We start from the raw sequence: 22513 nt of genomic DNA on the forward strand, positions 1-22513 counted from the left end.
ATTCTATATTGCATTTTTCATAAGAGTGATGTAAGTTAATGTGTTTGGTCTAAAGACAGTTTTATTTTTGTCTTTGTTATATAAATAGCTTTATCCAGTGGTAGGCAATGACTTAACATAGAATGAAAAGAATCCTAAAGCTCCCAATTTCCACTAACTTCCCATATGGTCTCATTATGTGGCCCAGGTTGACCTAAACTTTCCCATTCTTTGCTTCTGCCTCCTAAATGCTGGTATTAGGAATAATTCTTCTAATTTAAATGTATGTTTCATCACCCAGATGAATCTTGAATGGTTTTCCATGGGGTGTAGAGGTTATAAATGAGCTAATTTTGTAGCAAGATCAATTCAGTTGTTGTTTATGTGCTAATTAATTACTAAAGTAATTCAAGTTACTCCTCCCCACTCCCTTTTGAGTATTTAGCCAGCAGAATTAGTTTGTGTTTATAGTTAGGCTGTCTGTGTTACATTAATATTAAATCATATTAAATTATACTTCAGTGAATAAATACTGAAAACAAAATTTTTATGAGCTATATTGCTTGAGATATAGTGTAAATTTTAAAGCCAGTCCATGTACCCTTATAATATATTATGTGTTTTGAAGGAAACAGTTAAAGCTTACCCAATTTTAAATCTCACAGGTGTCTGTGCTCCAGTGAAATCTAGTCACCAATGTCAGGTAAAGGAAAAGGCATTACTAGTAGCAGTGTGGATTCTCCCTTAACTGGGTAACAGTCTGCACAGCAGTGTGCTAAGATCACACCTATCCATGGTTCCCTGCAACAAAAGTTAGATTGTTTGTTTTTCCTGTTTTTTTTGTTTGTTTGTTTTTTGTTTGTTTGTTTAAGATATGGTCTCATTCAGCAGTCAGGACTGACCTCTAGACTCCAGATAATCCTTCTCCAGTGCTGAGATTATATGTATGAGCCACCATACTTTGCTTTAAATATGATAGCTTTGTGTGTGGTAGTAAGGAACCCAGAGTTATGTGAATGCTAGGCAAGTGCTTTAGCACTGAACCACATACCCATTTCTTCATCACTACTATCATTTTTTATAGCCTAGGTTAGTTTTGAACTCAGTCCTCTACCTCAGCCTCCTGAAGGCTGTGATTACAGGTGTATACTGCCACATCTGGCTAGAAAAATGTTTTAAAATTTTTGCCTGTTTAACAAAAGGTTGATTATCACTCTCTTGTCATGAATATTTCATAGGAAATTATTAATAGAACTAAATTGAAATTCTTTCCATGGAGCTGGAGGTGTAGCTCGGTAGAATGTTTACCTGGTAAACACCAAGCCTGAGTTTGGTCCCCAGTATCACATGAACTAGATGAGGTCATATATGCTTATAATGTCAGCACTCTGGAAGTAAAAGCAAGGGGATTAGAAGTTCAAAGTCATTCTTGGATATGTAGAGTTCTGGGCTAGCCTGGACCATGTGCAATGACTGTTTTAAAACATTTTTTTTTTCCAATGATTTCTCTGTTCTGGGTACATTTGAAGTACAATAAAGGCCCTGTGATAATAAGTGAAGTGCCATGGAACTGTGTTGTATGGGGTTTCTGTAGGTATTTAGGACTTGAGATTTTTATCTAGTCATTTCTATTTGTGATTCAACACCTCTTTTTAACTCTTTCCAAAAACTCTTAAGACAACATTGCTTCCCAGATACTAAAAGAGTTCTTGTTGATGTATAGAGCTCTTTATAACCCTCCAGCATCAGAAATTGGCTTCAACCATTTTTCCCATTACATCATCGTCCACTAATGCCATTACACCAGAGTGAAATCTGCTTTGAAGTCTTAACTGTCATGCCTCCCTGTACATACTCATTTCTTTAAAAAGGAAGTGGGGTGGGGTGGGGGATCAGGTAGGTTATGTAGTCCTAAGCAAACATTTAGCATGACTTAAGCATCCTCACAGTTTAAACCTAGATTTACCAGCCATTCCACTCTGCTAGTGGAGAATGGCCTACCCAACTGTACATACAAGAAGCCTAGGAAGTTACATATTTGAAGCCTAGTGTATTGTCTCATACCTTTAATCCTAGCATGCTTTTAATTCTAGCATATATGAGGCCAACTTAGTCTACATAGTGAGTTTCAGGACAGCCAGAGATACATAGTGAGACCTCCTGGGAGGTAGAATGAAAGAAAGTGCATTACATGTTTGGTCATGTGATCAACCTGGCTCTGGTACTTTTTTTTTAACCCTGCAGAATTAGTTCTAAGTAGCTTACATAGCACTTTCCCAGTGCCCTGTCACTGGGATATTAGACATTTTCAAGTAATTCCCTGCAATAGAAATTCCTTAGATAACCAAAAGTTCCTTGTCCTTCAGTTAAAAGCGAGCCAGGTAAGTGTTTTTAACTAGCTTTAAAAAAAGACAAAAGGATGGACCATCCAGAGACTACCCTACCCTGGGGTCCATCCCATAATCAGCCACCAAATGCAGACAGTATTGCATACGCCAGTAAGATTTTGCTGAAAGGACCCTGATATAGCTGTCTCCTGTGAGGCTTTTCCTAGCAAATACAGAAGTGGATGCTCACAGTCATCTATAGGATGGAACACAGGGTCCCCAATGTAGGAGCTAGAGAAAGTACCCAAGAGCTGAAGGGGTCTGCAACCCTATAGGTGGAACAACAATATGAATTAACCAGTACCCCCAGAACTCGTGTCTCTAGCTGCATATGTAGCAGAAGATGGCCTAGTAGGCCATCATTGGGAAGAGAGGCCCCTTGGTCTTGCAAACTTTATATGCCTCAGTACAGCTAGGAAGTGGGAGTGGGTGGGTAGGGGAGCAGGGCGGTTGGGGGGGGGGGAGTATGAGGGACTTTGGGGATAGCATTTGAAATGTAAATGAAGAAAATATCCAAAAAACAAAAAAGAAAGAAAAAAATGCTTTACAATATTATTTACAGTTCTGGCTACTAAGGGAATGTTTTTCTTTCTCTTTCTTTCTTTCTTTCTTTCTTTCTTTCTCTCTCTCTCTCTCTCTCTCTCTCTCTCTCTCTCTCTCTCTCTCTTTCTTTCTTTCTTTCTTTCTTTCTTTTGGGGGGGTGGATATTTTTCGAGACAGTGTTTCTCTGTGTAGCCTTGGCTATCCTGGAACTCACTTTGTAGACTAGGCAGGCCTCCAATTCAGAAATCCGCCTACCTCTGCCTCCCGAGTGTGCTGGGATTAAAGGTGTGCACCACCACGCCCGGCAAGGCCTTACTTCATTACAAAGTAGTTTGAAAAATGTAGGTTCAGACCTTCCTCTCTTCATCATGATTTTAGTCCACCACTTCTTTCACCTATCTTTTTTCTTTAACCCTCAACATTTATTTTCTGTGTATGTGTGTGTGCTACAGCACAAATGTGAAAGTCAAAGGACAACTTGAAGAAGCAGTTCCTTCCTGTTACCAATATCTTTGAACCATCTTATCCTCCCCTTTTTTTCTTTAAAAAAAGAAAAACAAAACAAAACAAAGTTTCATGTAGTACAGGATGACAAACTGTTTAGCCAAAGCTGACCTTGAACTCCTCATCTTGCTTCCACCTCAGACGTAGTAGGATTATGGCTTCAACTATCTTTAAAGCTTCTAATTGTTGGTGTACTGTGTTTGGGATTGTGCCAAAGCAAAGCTGGAATTAGGAAGCTATTAGGGAGTGCTCAGTTTCAGCTCAAGAGACTTCATACTACCCACTTAATTACCAGTTGTACCTTTAGCACTTTCAGTGTTTTTATTTAAGATAGATTTCTTGGCAATAAGAAGGAATAATAACATCAGAAACTCAGAGAAATAGTGTCTCAGTGTCTAACAAATAAATAAAAATTAATAAATGTAACCATTACTGTTATTTTCCAAAACCCTTTAGCCTTGTGTTCTGTGTTTATCATCAGTCCCCTATGCTACAGGCTGTGGCATGGAGTATGAGCAGCTACGGATAACTTAGAGAGCTTTGAAGACAATGATGCTGAAAATTATGAATTAGACTGGACCACAGAATTCCTTCCCATTCTGTGGGGATATTCCCATGGGAAGTTAACTTCTGATTCACATTACTACTCTTCCTCTGGCTCCTTCTCTGTGTGGCCCTCGCTGTCCGGGAACTCGCTCTGTAGACCAGGCTGGCCTCAAATTCACAAAGATCCACCTACCACTGCCTCCCTGCTGGGATTATAGGTATACATGGCCACTGCCTGGCTCAATACTTGATTTTCTAAATTGGAACTTTTTGATAATCTGTGATGTAATCTAGGAAAGTTTTGCTTCAAATGTCTTCTGTGAAGATGTAATAAATAAAGCCTATCAGCACAGCACAGACCTTAACACTGAATGAAACAAACCAGTGACAACATCTGAGGAAAGATAAATAACTAGCCCAGTCAGAAAGTATGACTTTATTATTTCTAATGTGCTTTGTGTCTGTGTGTGTTTTCAGTTGTGAAAATGTCCACAGAAGGAGGGTTTGGCGGTACCAGCAGCAGTGATGCCCAGCAAAGCCTCCAGTCCTTCTGGCCCAGAGTCATGGAAGAAATCCGAAACTTAACAGTGGTAAGGAAAAACATCGAGCTTCTAAAGCAGATCAGTAGAAACAAGACTCGGACACTTTTATTTTCAAGCATATTCAGGGGTAGTGTATTCCTGACCTGTATGTTGGGAAATAAAAATAGAATCTAACTTGTAGGAGGCAGTACCAAGGTGTGTTTGTGACAGTGGCTATCTGTTTAGATGTTCTGCTTGGAGGCAGGCTCATGTGGAACTGCGCTTTAGCCTATAGAGAGAAGCAGAGATTGTGCCTTCCTATGGTAGTTTCAGCCTGTTTCTTTAGTTATAGCCTAGTTTATTGACTGTACCAAATTTCTATAATTTTGGTAAAAACTATTGAACAGCTTATTCAGCAGGAGATCTGCTGTGAGCTAGCACTTACAGTACTAGATACACTTAGTTAAAACATACTTAGATTAGGGTTTCTCAGTAGCAGCATTATGGGATCTTTGTTCTAAGGGTCTAGTCAACTGCCAATAGCAATTTTTTCATAACTGTGATAAAAAAAAACCCCAAAACAAACTTCATAGACTAACAGATGTCCCTTTGAGCTAAAATCCTCTTCTGTTGATAACTATGAACATAGAAAAATCAGATATAATCACATTTTTAAGAAGCTTACCATCTTCTAATTGCAACTAGAGTAATATTTCTCAGTAGCTATTCACTCAGTACTTAAGGACAAAGTACTAGTGGTGAGTCCTCAAGCAATGAAAGGGAATGTACTGTGGGAGGCCCGGAGACAGTGTAGTGCCTGTTTTTCTCTGGTTGAGCTAGAGAAGGCTTTAAACAATGGCATATAGGATGTCTCAGCAGCTAAAGTACTTGCTACCAACCTGATAACTTGAGCTTTGATAAAATTTAATAAGAAACAAACAAAAAGAATAGCGTGTTTATTTTTATTGGGTCTTAAAATATGACCATTAGCCACATGGATTGGATGGGGAAATAGATTTATGCTAGGAAGCAAAAAGAGCACATGCAAAGGCTGGAGTCCTAGAGGAAAAAACCTGGGTTTAGAGGAAAAACAAAAAGATTTGTATGGTAAAGATTGGGGTAGGAATGCAGTATGTGGTACAGAGGTAGTAGCAAGAGAAAGGTGTGATAAAACAGAAGTATTTTCAGAAAACATTGTGTCTTAGCAAGTATGGAAGGAACTCCCTGTGTCTTGTGCCGTTGCTGCCTTGGCAGCATCAGCATTCTGGCCAAGCAGATGCCAGATTGTTTGTCCTGACATGGAGCTAATGTCTTAGGGTTAGCGGTGAGCAAGATTGATTTGTTTGTTTTTCTCAACAAATTCATATTTTTACCCACTTTGTTCTGTGCTGTGTTTTGTGACTCTAGTAATAACATTCAACAGACTAGATCATTGACCTCCTGGAAAATGTGTTCTCATAAAACAGACTGTAAATAAGTAAAAATTTAAACTAACTTGGTACTGTGAGTACCCATTGAGTATTTATCAGGTATTAGCATGGAGGTAATTAATGTTCTGAATATACCACTGGGTGGTGTTTGTTCACATAAGGGGGGTTTTGAATTATTGAGCTTGGCTGGACCTTTTCTGAGTGGCCTGTGCTCATAATGGATTTCCAAAAGTTTCTTTTCAGTATTCTGTCTATGCTGTTTCAGATAGAGTAAACAGAGGGCATAACAATGAAATTTATAAAGTCAGAAGTCTAGGGTGTTTTGCACAGATTTTTGAAAGATAATCTTTAATTTTAATAATCAGGATTCAGACACACACACACACACAATTTATTAGATTGGCTTATAGGATGCAACCTAGGTAGTCCAACAGTGAGTGTCTTAACAGTGGAGAATCCAAGAATCCGGTAGTTGCTCAGTCAGACCCAATAATGGTGTTGAAGGCCTAGAGGGCTGCTGGGCTTCAGTCCTGCTTGGAATCATGAAGAAATTGGTTCTCATATCAGCAGAGGAAATGTTGTAGCTAGATGAACTAGCCATTAACAGTGAGGGCAAACAGACGAAAGGCAAAGGTTCTTTCCTTCGTGTACTTCTGTGTAGGCTGCTACCAGAAAGTGCCAAGTTTAGTGGGTCTTCCTGCTTCAAATACTCTGATCAAGAAAATCCTTCACAGGAGTACCGCAGCAGTTTGTATTTTAGTTGATAACAGATTCAGTAAAGTTGACAGCCAAGATTAGCCATCATGTATATAATTTAGTGGTTATGTTTATTTGATTTTATGTGCTTTATTTGATTTAGATCAGGCTGGTGCAATACGAGTACCCTTCTGGTTCTAGTTTTGTAGGTGAAGAGAAAGAAATGAAAGAAGGAAGTTGTTTTTACTTGTTCTTCCATTGACTTAAATAAACTTGTCTCCCATGTATCTCAATTCCTTAGATCTCTACTGTGCTGTAACATCTGCTTGAAAGAATGACTGACATATAATAACTGCATAATGAATAATTGAATGAGCCAGACTTCTCCCTTCAGACTTAGTACAGAGCAATGTTAGTTCCAATTTTTCATAAGAGGGCTGGGGTGCTTGTTTCCTAAGAGTGAGGCCTGCAGTTAGTTCTCAGGCCTCTGACTATACCTCTGCCTCTGCAGCATGTCAGCACTTAATTTGTATTTTTCCAGGATTCAGTGGTACTTAATATTAGACTTTTGAAGGGAGTTGAGACAAGATCATTTTACACAGCCCTGATCAGTCTAGATTTGCACTGTGTAGACCAGGCTTGCCTTGAACTTGCAGCAGTCCTCCGGTGTCTGCTCCTAAAGCCTGGAATTACAGAAGTGTCACCACATCAAATTGATAGCAGACTTTCCCAAACGTGTCAGATCCTTTTAAAATGTTGAGCAGATTAAAAAAACCCTATTATGCATAAATTATCCAAGTATAAGTAGAACAGGACTATTTGTAAAAGTGATGTGTGTTTATATTGAGATTCTGGTTGTTCCAAAGCAAGTAACTGTACTTTGACAGGTGGTATATTTCATGATGTATTGAACATACCCGTCCTTAGTCATTTTAGTGTGAATCAATAGCAATTTATCTTTCATCTCAATTTGACCTTCCTATTCTGTACTCTAAAAAGCTCTGTAATTGTCCATAAATCCAGTTGCTCAGATGGGGATGAAGTTGGTTACAAAGTCTAGCAAAGCATCATGTCCTTCAGTGATTACATTGTATATTCCTGTTCACCTGGACTCCAGGGACAGGTAATAACAGGTTTTCATACTCTTTTAAATCCAGATTTCCCTCCACCCTCTGTCCCTGTCACTTCTATGGGGTGTGTGGGGTGAGGGTGGGATCCTTTCAGCTTTCCAAACACTAGAATTACAAGCATTTAGCACCATGTAAAGTCATAGTAGACATCTTGTCATTGAGTTTTATAATCATCAGGACCTTTAGAGTGGAGAGGAGAAAGCTAATTTAGTCTTTGAGGGAGTAGATTGGACAAATGACGAGGATCCTGATTCTTGAGAAATTTAGTCTTCCCCTGACTGACTTTCTATGTCTGGTTCAACCTTCAGGTAGCTGTAATTTAGTAATCAAGTCATTTAAAGTTCCATCTTTTCATGCTGAACACTTCTAGGTTGGACAAAGACATTTCTAACATGATAGTCAAATTATATTGACCAAATATAACCAAGCAAGAACATGGAAGACTGACAGACTGTTAAAAGACAGACCCTGGGGACTGAAGAGATGGGTCAGAATTTAAGAGCACTGGCTGCTCTTCCTGAGGATCTGGATTCAGCTCTCAGCATCCACATAGCAGCAGCTCATAACCATCTATAACTTCAGTCTTAGGGGATACAGCACCTTCTTCTGGTCTCTGGGGAGCAGGCAATTACGTAGTGCATAGATATACATGCAGGGAAAATACTCATACACATAAAATGAATAAAGATAAATCTTAAAAACAAATAGAGCTGGGCGTGGTGGCGCAAGCCTTTAATTCCAGCACTTAGGAGGCAGAGGCAGGCAGATTTCTGAGTTCGAGGACAGCCAGGGCTATACAGAAAAACCCTGTCTCAAAAAAACCAAAATAAATAAATAGATAAATAGATAAATAAATAAATAAAACAAATAGGTACTGGGCCAGGCATGGTAGCTTCATTTATTCCCAGCACTGGGTATTTTTTAAAGGCAGGTATATCTCTGAGTCCAAAGTCAGCCTGGTCTACATAGTGGTTCTAGACCAGCCAGAGCTACATGATGAGACCCTTCTTCAACAACAACCCATATAGATAGGCCAAATGCTATAATCTCTTTCTGTACATCTGTGCTTTGCAGACTTACAGAGTGACCCATAATCTTCACTCTTGATGATAGTTATGAAGGGAATTTTTAAAAAACCAATCAAAAAATCTTGATATCAGGATTCTACTCCTGAGTTCTATTTTGTCGGTTTGCAGCAGAGTGCAGGCAACTTGATTTTCTTTTTTTTTTTTTTTTTTTTTTTTAGTGGTTATATATATATATTTTTTTAATTAGGTATTTTCCTCATTTACATTTCCAATGCTATCCCAAAAGTCCCTCATACCCCCCCCCCCCACACACACACACAACTTGATTTTCAAAAGCTTCCCCTAGACATTTCTAGAATGAAGCCAACCATTAGAATGACTACTTTCAGAAGGATGAGAATCGTGACTTTCTGGAGTGTCCCAGTGAGCTTAGTAAGGAGATTTCTGTTACTTAGAACTCGGGGTTCTGTAGTGTAGCTTAGAACCTACTACTGACTTTTCTTTGGCTTTCAACTTGAGTAATTTCAAGTCTCCGGAAACTTGGCACTGTAACACAGTAGTAATTTAAGTGTAGTTCTCAGACCATAGTCAGGAGCACCATAGTGTTCAAAGATGCTCTTCTGCAGTTTACTCATCCAGTTCCCAAAGAGCAGAGGAAGAGTTTGGGTTAGTCCTTCCTCAAGTCAGCTGGGAGGAGTCAATGCTGTTTACTCTCACAGCGCTGCCTGCTGATGTTAAGTCAGCATGGGGATTCAGTAAGCTGTAGTAGAGAGATCTCCTTTTCTGCAAACTTACTTTGGGCTCTTATGTGTATCTAGAAAGCTGGAATGGAAGTCTAGAAAACTCAGCTGTTGTCAGGAACAGTTAACCTCACCTGACAGAACTCCCTGTTATGATCTATTTTTCACACAGTGCATCTTTAAAAAAATGTTTTTAATATTTTTTATGTAGAGAAGTGTTTTGTGTTGCCTGCATGTATGTATGGGTGGTACATGTGTGGTCCTTGTAGATGTCAGAAGAAGGCTTCAGGTCCTGTGAAACTGGACTTAAAGATGCTTGTGAGCTGCCATGTAGTGCTGGGAACCAAACCCAAGTCTTCTGCAAGAACAGCTGTGCTCTTTCCAGCAGCCCCCACATACTTCCTTTTGAAGAGGGACACTTCAAGGCTTGGGGATCATGAGACCTCACAAAAGAAAAAGGTTGGGTAGGTTAGCTACAGGGAATTTGATGCCCCTTTTTGGCCCCTTCAGGCAGTCTTACACATGTGACATATACATACACAGATATTCATGAGTATGTACAAAAAAATAAATCTTAAAAAATTTCTTTTGTCAATTTCACACATTTATGCAATGTATATTGATCATATCCACCCCAGATCTTCCCTCCCAATGCTTCTAGACCTCCCTGAACATTCCCCTTCACCTTCATAGCCTTTTTAAAAAGAACTAAGTCACTGTTGCCAGTTTTACCTGCATGGGCATGGGTGTGGAGTCTTCCATAGAAGCTTGAGTGATCTAGTAGTGACCTTACTCCCAAGAAAAATGACCCTCCTCCTGCCCTCAGTTGCCAGTGACCCCCCAGTTGGAGTTGGAGCCACATGAGCCCCTCTTGTCCGTGATGAAATGTTGACTGGCTTGATCTTCCAAGTCTTCTATACGTAACCATAGGTGCTGTCCGTCCATGAGTTCAGCAGCCATGTCATATCCAGAAGGCAGCATCCACAGCATCACTCCTAGTCCTTGAGCTCTTACATTCTTCTTAACCCTGTTTCCACAGTTTCCCTGAGCCTTTGAAGGATCAATAAAATGTCTCATTGAGGGAGAGATACGCATCAGTCAGTTATTTTTAGCACTTGACTGAGTACAAATTACTCACTGTAAAAAGAGCTTCTGTGATCAAGGCTGAAAGCAGAATTAATAATTGTGTATTAATGTAAATATTTAGAAGATAGTTTTATATTGACATTTAGAAAAAACTGGGATTACAGACTGCCACGGTGGGCTAGAAAGGCTTTTAGATTTGGGAGGAGGGGGGAGAGAGAGAGAGAGATCAACTCTGGGCTTTGGTTATGTAATCTTAGACATTAAATGACAAATGGCAGTACATTTGCAAGAGAGCTAACTCTTATGTGCTGTATGTATCCAGGGAGAACTTTGAGAGTTACATCCCTTTCCTCTGGTATTTTTGAGTAAGTAGCATTATCATCTTGTGTGATGTGCTACGCTAGTAAGAAGGCAAAGGATAGATTTCAGTGATTATACATTTTAAAACGTGCCTCCAGTCCAACTCCCTCTTTCTCTTGCTACCCTTTGCTCTCAGGTCATACTTCTCACACTGCATGCAGGTGGGATTGGTTCTTACTTTCTCTCTGTGAGAACACAAGCTTTTGCATCACTTACACATAATTTCTACCTTACCTTTCCTGTGGAATTTTTCCCAACTCTTCTTTTCTCCTAGACCCAATTTGACAGCTGTTACTTTCTTCTTTGTGTCTCCGTGGGACTTTATACTCTCTAGTGTAAGATAGAGACTGTATAATGTTTTTGATATGACTGTCTTTGGCAAATCACAAGTTCCTCAAGAATAGGGGTAGGGTTGCACATTCACGTAGTTTAGGTGTCATAGGTTAGGCTGGGCTGTAGGAATGAGTTAAAGAGGAGCAGAAGCAAGGTTAGAAATAGTGTCTTCTGTCTCCCGGTTAAGTTGTAATAACCTGGATATCTCTGCTTCTACCACTCCCAAGGTTAGTTATAGTAGAGGCTTCATGGAGAATGTTACCAAATTTGGAAAGAAAAAGATCAAAAGGTGATGTTTGAGCTTGTAGAGCTGAGTATAGCCAGGAAGCTTGTTGGTCTATGGAGAGACGTTTGGGTTTTTTGGTTCTTCTTTTTTTTTTTTTTTTTTGGTTTGTTTTTGTTTTTAAGTTTCTGCCTTGAAGGTATTCCTCTATGCTGCCAGTTCTTGTACTTTATGTTTGGTTTAGTGTTTTGGTTTGTTTGTTTGCTTGCCTGAGACAGAGTTTCTCTGTGTAGCCCTGGCTGTCCTGGAACTGCAACTCATTCTGTAGACCAGGTTGGCCTCAAACTCAAGTAGATCACCTGCCTCTGCCTCCTGAGTGCTAGGATTAAAGCCATGCACCACCATATCTTTTAGATAGTTTATCCTAATTTTTTTCTTCTATAAAGCCTCTCTCCCACTTACCCCCACCCCACCAGCCACTGGATTCTGAGAAACCTGGTGATATTTTTCTAGAATGCCTTTGATACATAGAGTTTTCTGTTTGTTTCAGAAAAGAAAATCTACTTGTGCTTGTTAATTCAAATAATAGTTCCTCCTTCTATAACATGATAACATAGATACCCAGGTGATCATACTGGGTTTAGAGAGCCATGCCCATATGAACACTCAGGAGATACCTAACTTCAGCACATATATTGCTGATTTTAGCACTCCACCATGTCTTCTCTTCAAGGTTATTTTTTATTTCTAGAATTATATCCACTTTTGAACATGTGTTAAAATAGCAGTAGTTTCAGAATAAAGCAAGAGGGGGTGAGGCTTAAATTGTACATAAATTGAGTGGTGACACTCAAAAAGTCCTTTCTTAAATCCTAGCCAGTGTAGTGTATTTTCCCTATCCTGTTTCTGTTTAAGAAATAAGTAGCAGTCATGATTCTAGAAGGCAGCTGCTGAATTTACCCTCATTTTCAGGTTCCCTACAGAATAGAGAACTGCAGCAACGTCAGGGAAAGCTCTGTGAATTTGAGGCCAGTAATGAGATCCTGTCTCAGACAAACTCAAAAGAACTGTCAGGACAGGGAATGCCTTGGAGGAGAAATTTTATTTTAATCTGCTTGTTGTAGATTAGTAACTTGGTTCCAGAAAAGGAAGGAAGAGGGGATGCTTGAAATGAACTTCTTCTAAGCAGAGGCAAAGATCCTGTTAGTGGTTGACTTTCCTTCATGAGTGCAGTCTGAGAGTTTGGAGCTCTACAAGGGCTGAGGAAGAGTTTTGTTTAGAGCGTGTGTTTTGTTAATTTATCTGTCCCTCTTTCCTTGCTGCATTTCCTGAGCTGGGCTCTGTCCCAGTCTGTCTGCCAGTGCCTGTGCTCAGCTACTTTGTTGCCCACTCCACACTCATGTGCCTCTTATTGCTCATTTCAGAAAGATTTCCGAGTACAGGAACTCCCACTGGCTCGTATTAAGAAGATTATGAAACTGGATGAAGATGTGAAGGTGAATTCACATTATTTTTATATTAGGTTCATATTAGAGCTAAAACTATAGGTACTGATTATTCCCCTATAGCTCAAGGTTTAACATAAATAAAAATATTATGTTACTTATGTTTTTTATTTGGCTTTTAATTAAAGTAGAAGTAACTTTAAATGAAACAGTTTTAGTTATTGAATGATTTTTCTTTGAAAATTGGGATATCATGGAATTTTTTTCCTCCAAGATACTTAGTGTTTGCTTTGAGATCAGGTGCTACCCCTGATTCTTTGCACTTCACAGTGTAAACATTTGCATACATCAGCTCAACAGAGCGCTGCTTTCCTCTCAGCACTTGCTACAGTCTCAAACCACCTGAGCTACAAGAAATTTCAAATAATACTGCATTGCCTTAGTTACTTCTCTGTTGTTGTGATGAGAGAGTGTGACTAAGGCAGTTTATAACAGGCTTTATTGGGGCTTATAGTTTCAGAGGGCTAGAATCTATGTTCCCTAAGTCAGGGAGCTTGCAACAGGTAGGTAGATATGGTACAAGCAGTTGCTAGGAGCTCACTGTTTTATTCTCCCCTCTGACAAATTTTCTCTGTATAGCCCTAACTTGTCTTAGAACTCTCTGTGTAGACTAGGCTGGACTTGAATTCAGCTATCCACCTCCCTCTGTCTCCTGAGTACTGGGATTAAAGGTGTTCACCATAACCTCCCTGCTGGAACTCACTTTTTTTTAAAATTAATTAATTAATTTTCTTTACATCCTGATTGCAGCCCCCTTTTCCAGTTCTCCCTTTGCAGCCCCTCCACCATACTCCCCTCCTCGGAGAAGGGTGAGGCCCTCCCTGGGTATTCATCCTGCCCTGGCACATCAAGTCATTGCAGGATTAGGTGCATTCTTTCCCACAGAGGCCAGACAAGGTGGCCAGTTAAGGGAATGAGATCCACAGGCGGGCAACAGATTCAGGGACAACTCCCACTTCAGTTGTTGGTGAATGGAGCTCACATTTTAAAACGCAAGCACCAGGTAGAGAGACTGGAATGATACAGGCTTTGAAACCTTAGAGCCTGCCCCCAGTGACATACCTCCTGGATTAGGCCACACTTCTAATCCTTCCCAAAGAATTCCAACTGGGGACCACATATTTAAATATATGAGCCTTATGGAGGCCATTTTCACTCCAAACTACCAAATGCACCTTTCTGATATTTTGATTATTTTAAAAACAAACAAACCATGAGTGAATCGTACTTGTGAAAGGATTAATCCCTGGCCTTTTTTTTTATTATTCCTAGAAGTTTACCTCTAATTATGATTCTTAGGGAAGAATAGTTCTGACTCTTTACCTCTCAAAATGTGTAAAGTCTTTGAATTTGCAAGGGAAACTAACAGTTCATATAGTTCTTACCTTTTATTAGCTTCTGTGAGTTTGTTTGTTTGCGTCTTGTTAAGACAGGTGTCACCTCATTATATAGCCCAGGTTTGGCTAGAGCTCTTGGTTTACCTGTCTCTGCCTCATGAGTGTGGTATTATAGGCATGTGCCACCTTGCCTACACACTACACAGCTATAGAAGTGTGCACAAAGATGAACCTATGTTGGTAGAACCAAGATCCCCATTCTCATCTTATATATCTTTAACTCTATCTACAGCTGCTCTTTACAGCTTTGGTTGAAGTCAGACATATTAAGACAGCTTAGTACATGTCAGGCACTGTGCTGGATACACTGGCCACCCCCACTTATTTCCCTCAGTCACACCGAAAGTTTGTTTTGTTTTGTTTTTAAGTTTAAGAAAACCAGAAAAGTGAGAAATATGAGATTTTATCCCGATCCATTGGTGCCCAGGCTCATTGTCTTTTCTCAAGTGGTTTCTTGGGATTCAGATCTAAACTCCGCTACCTGCTGGCTCTATAGCTATGGCTACATCACTTTACTTTCTTAAATTCTACTTTTTTTGAAGGTTAAAGAGAGTAAGCACCGGTACCTCTGTAATCCCAGCATTGGGAGGTGGAGGCAGGAAAACCAAGTGTCTAAGGAGCATGGTCTGAGACACTGATGAAAGCCAAGAGTAAACACCATGCCTTGACCTGGCAGTCATAGGTGCTGTGTCTTACTCCTACTCGGGGATTTAGTTTACTCTGGACGCTCCAGAGGCTACCACTTTATTTTTTAGTTCTTGTCTAAAGGTTGGCATCAACGCAAGAGGCTGACTGGCTTGAATGCTTTATCTGGTGGTTAACAGTGCATGCCTACAATCTCTTACAGATGATCAGTGCAGAAGCCCCTGTGCTGTTTGCTAAGGCAGCCCAGATTTTTATCACTGAGCTGACTCTTCGAGCCTGGATCCACACAGAGGATAACAAGCGTCGTACTCTTCAGGTAATGCAGACTCACATTGGTAAAACTAGGGCAAGCAACTTGTCTTCTCCCATGCTTTGGACTGATGGACCTCTGCCAAGCTGATATGTAACTGTGATCTTTCTCTGTTGAAACACAGGTATACTTTGTAGATACAATGATGGTATTTCCTTTCTAAGATTATTAGTTTACAGTTCTCACAAGGTTTTCACAGCTTAGTGATGGAGCACACTCTTTTACTTGGTGCACCTACACAGAGGCAAAGCTCAAGTCATCCAGTGCTTGCCTTTTTCTAGATGTAACTTCTGTTGGAAACTGAGAGCTGTTGGGAAAAGACAATCCCCAAAGAATTCAAGGTCTCATTCACTGCATAGATACTTATTTTTTGTTCCTTGTCTGCCTTCCTTGAAGTTGTTTTCTTTTGTTCTCTTTTTACTTTACTATTTTGTTGTGTTTGTTTGTTTGTTTGATTGATTGATTGATTGATTCAGGGCCTCACCATGTAACTCTGGCCAGCCTAGAACTCATTATGTAGGCCAGGCTGACCTTGAACTCATTGAGATCCACCTGTCTTTATTTTAACCTAGCAAGTCAATATTTATATTGTCTGTAGAACCCTCGATGATACTAGTTCTCAAAATTCTTTCTTATTATCTAGGCACTAGCTCTTAGAGCAGCAGTTCTCAACCTGTGAGTCAAGACCCCTTTGTGGGTCTCACCAGTAGCAAAATCACAGTTACAAAGTAGCAGTGGAATTAATTTTCTGGCTGGGGACATTAAAGTGCTGCAGCATTATAGAGGTTGAGAACCACTGTCCTAGAAGAAAGGTTTTCCAGATACAGACAAAAAAGGCGGGGAAGGTGTGTAGATACAAAGGACTGAAAGTATTTTTAATAAAGCCAATGAGTTCTTCATTTTCCTTTACCTACAAAAGTGGAAATGTATATGCCTACTCATTTCTATGTTTACTGAACACCTAAACTGTGACAGGACCTGTTATATGCCCTGTACATCAGCTGTGTACAAAACAGATACAGATCATATGCTTGTGGAGTGTGTAGCTAAGTGCAGATGCACGTTAAGTAGAAGTTAAGATTTGTATCTGGGCATGATAGTATAAGCCTGTAATTCCAACCTCAATAGACAGGAGCAGGATGATCACGGGGAGTCTGAGGCATGTTTGGTTGACACAGTAAAATTCAGGGAAATCAGAGCCACATGAATCAGGGAGATGTCTCAGTAGATAAAGTGGTTGTCATGTAAGCAGGAGAATCTGAGTCCACCTCTGCAGAACCCATGTAAAAAGCCACACACGGTGGTCTGCTTCTGTGTTAGGAAAGAGACAGGTGGGTTTCTGGAGCTCATTTTTTCAATCAGTTTAGCCAAATCATTGAGTCCCATGTTCTGTGAAAGACTCTGTCTCAAAAAAACATTAAGATGGAGAGAGACTCAGGAAGACTCTGATATCAGTCCCTGGCCTATGCATGCACTTGCACGTATGTATACCACACACACAAGTTAAGATTTATAGGCTTTACTGTTTATTTAATTTTGGGACAGGGTCTCTGTGTAGTCCAGGCTGCCCTGAATTATCTTCCCAGTCCTACTTATTTAAAAATATTGTGTCGGGCATGGTGGTGCACGCCTTTAATCCCAGCACTTGGGAGGCAGAGGCAGGTGGATTTCTGAGTTCGAGGCCAGGCTGGTCTACAAAGTAAGTTCCAGGACAGCCAGGGCTATACAGAGAAACCCTGTCTCAAAAAACCAAAAATAAATAAAATAAAATAAATAAAAATATTGTATGCATATGTACATGCATACTGTGGAGGCCAGAAGAAGGCATTGGATCTTCTGGAGCTGGAATTATAAGTGGGTGCTAGGAACCAAACTTGGATCCTCTGAAAGAACAGAACATTCTCCTAACCACCTCTCCAACTCTAGGTCTGAAATTTTTGATTTTCCTGAGTGCCAGGATTATAGGTATGTGCCACTATGCCCAACCACTATAGTGCATGGTGTCTGCACACTGTCTCTCACTCTCTTGTATATGTATATATGTACATATGATCTTGTATGTATGTATGTATGTATATGATACATGTGTTGGGGTGGTATATAATCTTGTAAAAGCTATTGTCTAGGTCAGTTCAGATTAAAAAGTAAAATGGAGAAAGTACTTGAATAATAGCCCTCCTAAAAGGTGATAGCAGGGCCTGGCAAAATGACTTAGCTAGGTGAAGTACATTAGACACACACACACACACACACACACACACACACACACACACACACACACGGGATAACCTGAGTTCAATCCATGGTGGAAGAAAAGAGCAAAGCTGCTGATCACTACACTCATACCATAGCATGCCTAATCTTACTGTGTCCCCTCTATAATTAATACAAAGGGTTTTAAAGGTAATGGCCATTAAGCCTGTGTGCAGCATCACTAGTCATCTGTGAGTAAGAGCTTAAAACCACAGTGAAAAATGTTCTAATCAACCAGAATTGATTAGGCCAGTATAGGTGTAGAAGGTATCTAAAAATGAATGCTGGTTAGAATGTACGGTGGTGTAATCACTCTTAAAAACCTACTTAACAATTTGCAAGAGTTAAACACATACTTACTCTAACTTGGCCATTCTACTCCTGGGTTTGCATTCTTACTTACTCATTTGTATGTTGTATTTATAACAAACTTATTTTTAATAGCTCAAAACTGGGAACAACTCAGCAACCCATCAGAAATATATAAACAGGTGGTGCACGCCTTTAATCCCAGCACTTGGGAGGCAGAGGCAGGAGGATTTCTGAGTTCGAGGCCAGCCTGGTCTACAAAGTGAGTTCTAAGACAGCCAGGGCCACACAGAGAAACCCTGTCTTGAAAAACCAACCAAACAAACAAACAAAAAAGAAATATATAAACAAATTCTGTTATATCATGAAATGGATCAGGATTTAGGATGTAAAGACTCCTGCTCCATATAATACAATAAAACTAAAAACTAGTAAAGATCCTAGAGGAAATTGTCTAGTGTATATTAAAGCACCACCTCCAGTGATAATGATCAGTGCTTCCTCAGTTGTAGGGTTAGTGTTAAATTTCTGTATTTCACTGAAATGAGTAACTCAGTAAAATATTAAGGAAGGCACAATAAAATGGGAGTGATGGTGCATACCTTTAATCCCAGCATTCCTGAGACAGAGGCACATGGAGCTCTTGAGTTCGAGACCAGCGTGGTCTACAGAGTGAGTTCCAGGACAGCCAGGGCTACACAGAGAAACTATCTCAAAACAAAACGAAACATCAAACTAACAAACTAACAGATATATACTTGGGAAGTGAAAGCAGGTTCTAGAGTACAAGGTCATCCTTGGCATATTCTCTCTCTCTTCTTCCCCCTCTACCCCCTCCCTCTCTCCCCCTACCCCCTCAAATTCAGGGCTAACCTGGGCTATAAGAAGGGTAGAAAAGATCAATTTAAATGAATTGAAATGTTTGCCTTTGTGTGTGTTTGGAGGTACTTTATTTTTTTCCTTCATTTCATTCTTAGGAAGCTGTTTAGTTAGCATGAATAGGTGTCATCATCAAGAACGCTATACTAGCGTGTTCATCTTAGATGAGTTCTGGCAGACTTTAAGATAATGCCCTTCTTCGGTTAGGAGGGTTTATTATCAAGTTGGTAGTTGGCAAGAATGGTGGATTGGAGGCTTGCATTTCAGTGGCTTGGAGCCATGACAGATACTAGGGAAGGAAAAAAACAACATTTCCATGACTCCTTTTGGCCCTTTGCTTAAGATGTGGGATCTAGAGGTTGCTAAGGAGTTTTTTGAGTTTGTTTGTTTTTCCTTGTTATGCTATTGTCAAGGATTTCAAACATAAAGTTTATAGTGAGTACCTGTATAGTTTTTCCCCAAATTCTGCTGTTAAAAGTTTTACTTTAGCAGGCCACAGGATAACTAACCAGGGCTATACAGAGAAACCCTGTTTTGAAAAACAAACAAATTGGGCTGGTGAGATGGCTTAGCAGTTAAGAGCACTGACTGCTCTTCTGGATGTTATGAGTTCAAATCCCAACAACCACATGGTGGCTCACAACCATCCCTAATGAGAAACAAATAATAATACTTCAAAAAACCAAAAAAACAACAAAAAACCTATGGACTGGAGTGAGTGGGGCCCGGGAGCAAGCGGGGCCCAGAGCAAGAAGGAGAAGGGAAGGGGGCGGGGAGGATAAATAAATAAAGTAAGAAAAACAAATTTATTATACCTCTCACTTCAGCCATGAAGTGATCTATTTTTAAATACATTTCAAAATTTACTTTCCCATATATACTTAACTATATCACTCACTTGAGCTTAGTGGTTTTGGTTTTGTTTTTATTTTTTTAACCTTAAAACTTTCAATAAAGTACACAAATCATATGGGAGAAAGTGTTGATTTTTATTATTCAAAGGAAGGGGAATATCAGACTTGAAGAGAAAGTCCACCTGTGACATTCTTTTCAGCTGACTCCTGTGTTCACTACCTACCTATAGTAAATTCAGGCTTGAGTATTCAGGCTCAAATTCAGATTAAACTATTCATTAAGCAATGCAGTTTTGATTTCTAAACTAAAACCCATAGGTAACATAAAAATCAAGTGACTGGGGCTGGTGAGATGGCTCAGTGGTTAAGAGCAGTGACTGCTCTTCAGAAGGTCCTGAGTTCAAATCCCAGCAACCACATGGTGGCTCACAACCATCCGTAACGAGATATGACTCCCTCTTCTGGTGTGTCTGAAGACAGCTACAGTGTACTTACATATAATAAATAAATCTTTAAAAAAAAAAAAAATCAAGTGACTGGATTATAAGTGCCTGTAAAAAGAAAACAACAACAAAAACCCAAACAGTGCTTAGGGCCTTTAAAAAGATCATACAAGTGAATGATGGGCTGACCTTGTGGACCACAGAATGCCAGTTGAGACTGCTGGCTTTGTCCTGAATTAGCCAGAGGATGGTGGTTTTACAACTTTATGGAAGCTTTGAAACCAGGACAAGCAGAAATAGTGGTGAGTAGGGCTCAGATGTCCTGTCCTAGAGCACGCGATATGTGTATCTCTTTCGTTGATTTCTGTCCAGCAAGTCTGCTATAAATTGGGCTGTTCTTATTTTTAGCTCTAGACAAACCTAGAGATTTTTAATACAGTCTAAAAGTCATCTCTTTGGGCTGGGGTATAGCTCAATGGTAGAATACCTGTCTAGCTTGTATAAAGCCCTAGGTTTAATCCCAGACACTGGGACTAGGGGATAGGATAGGATCATGCCCTTTTACTTGAAGGATAACAGCCAAAAGAACTAGATTCTTCCTAGGCCAGTTTTTAACTTTGTTTTTCTTTGTTACAGAGAAATGATATTGCTATGGCAATTACAAAATTTGATCAGTTCGACTTTCTCATCGATATTGTTCCAAGAGATGAACTGAAACCTCCAAAGCGCCAGGTGAGCAGGGAGGGTTTGCTCAGCTGCCACCTCCAGGGCCTGGGCAAGATGCTCTCCGGGGCTCCTCCCACCCACTCAAAGCATTTCTTGTTTGTGGTTCTCTTCTGTAGTCCAGATCATCCTCAGCATCTCCTTCTACTCATTTATGGGTACTTTTAACTCAGTGCCTCTGGGGTGGTGTTGCAGTGAGAACAAAGTTAAAAAGACTAGTCCCAATAGCGGGGTGAAGCTCAGTTCAGGATTTCTTCATCTAAAATAAAAGCTTTTTTCAGCCAGTCAGTTTTCAGATTCTAAGAAACAACCTCTTTGTGCCTAGTGATCAGATTGGAGCCAGTGGCTTTTATTCTCTTACTCTGTGCTGTGTCTCTGTAGTGTGATGACTCTACCCATCATCCACTGAGTCAAAACCTATGACCCCATGACCCCAGGAATCAATAATTAAAGTTCCCTAGATGCTTTAGTGTCCAGTGAAGTTTTAGAACCACCATTTACATTTTTCTTTTTAATTACAAGAACTGAGTGTCTGCCCTTCTTCTGCCTGTTCATCTCCAAAGATCACACCATTTGTTTTGTTCAGCAGTTGGGTGCATATAACTTAGTTGTGATTGTGATAGACCCCAGTCCTATAGAGCTCATTGTTTTAGGCACACAGTTTGCATGATTCACTAGGTTTAGTGTAATATGTCTCAGAGAAGTAAAGCCATACCATGTCCTGCTTGTTTTATTTTTGTTCATAAGATATAAGTGTTTTTAACAAATTATTTTGTAGTACACTGTTTAAAGTCATTTAATGACAACCATTCTCCCCATGTTGACCTGTACAAATAACCAATCAGAAAACGTGTTGGAGAAGTGGGCATCCTAATTGACATTAATTCTGACCCTGCATGAGGGTTTTTGGGTTAGCAAGCCCTGGGTCACCTCCTTATGGGAGCAGGTTGTGCCTCACTGAAGCTCTTTATTTTTCTGGGCAGTCTTTGCTACTGTAAACATCCTTGACTGGAAGCTGTAAGGTGTTGAGAGGAGCTTTCAGTCGGATGTTTACAGCGGCAGGCTGCCACAGTCGTCCCCGGCTGCGCTCATCGGCTTTGAGACATTGCAGGTTTGTGCCCATGAACTTGTCTCCTTTTCTTGGGTTACTTCCTTTCTCTCTGAGAAGTCACAAGAACTCAGACGGCCTCTCTTCATTTGGAGCTGATAATACCATGAGCCTGTTTTCCTTATTGGATTTTTGCTCCCATGTATCCACCAGAAGCTTCCTTTAAAGACAAGGTGGTAAGATCTGTGATGCAGTCAGGCATTGCTCTTATTGTACTGATTGTTCACTATGGGCTGCCTGCTGAATAGATGACTAAAGAGGAAGTTATTATCCTATACCAGTGGCTCTCAACCTTCCTCATGCTGCACCTTTTAATACAGTTCCTCATGTTGTAATAACCTCCCAACAATAACATTTTTTCATTGCTATTTCATAACTGTAATTTTCTACTGTTATGAATTTTAATGCAACTATCTGTTTTTCAGTAGTCTTAGGTGATCCATGTGAAAGGATCTTTCCATCCCACCAAGGGGTCACAACCCACAGGTTGAGAGCTGCTGACCTATACCTTCCTCCAAAGAAGTTTGTTCTTCTGGGTCTGTCAGGGTGTTAGATTTGCTAGTGGTCTACCCCATCTCCCT

At 40.0% G+C, this 22513-nt stretch overlaps 1 protein-coding gene across 5 annotated transcripts in view; it reads left to right on the forward strand.

Annotated features, from left to right (window-relative positions):
• Window positions 1–22513, forward strand: part of Nfyc (nuclear transcription factor Y subunit gamma) — a 63126-nt gene that overhangs the window by 26104 nt on the left and 14509 nt on the right. For 4 of the 5 annotated variants that reach the window (XM_021160775.3, XM_085839007.1, XM_085839005.1 and 1 more), the window contains exons 2-5: window positions 4437–4549; window positions 12931–13002; window positions 15256–15369; window positions 20738–20833. In XM_021160775.3, the coding sequence (XP_021016434.1) occupies window positions 4445–4549; window positions 12931–13002; window positions 15256–15369; window positions 20738–20833 (387 nt within the window). In that variant the 5' untranslated portion in view covers window positions 4437–4444. The remainder of the gene's footprint in view (window positions 1–4436; window positions 4550–12930; window positions 13003–15255; window positions 15370–20737; window positions 20834–22513) is intronic. The other variant, XM_085839006.1, reaches the window with a different exon arrangement.

This window comes from Mus caroli, unplaced genomic scaffold (assembly GCF_978045245.1).
Source record: "Mus caroli unplaced genomic scaffold, Mus_caroli_1 scaffold_6, whole genome shotgun sequence".
Taxonomy (NCBI): Eukaryota; Metazoa; Chordata; class Mammalia; order Rodentia; family Muridae; genus Mus; species Mus caroli.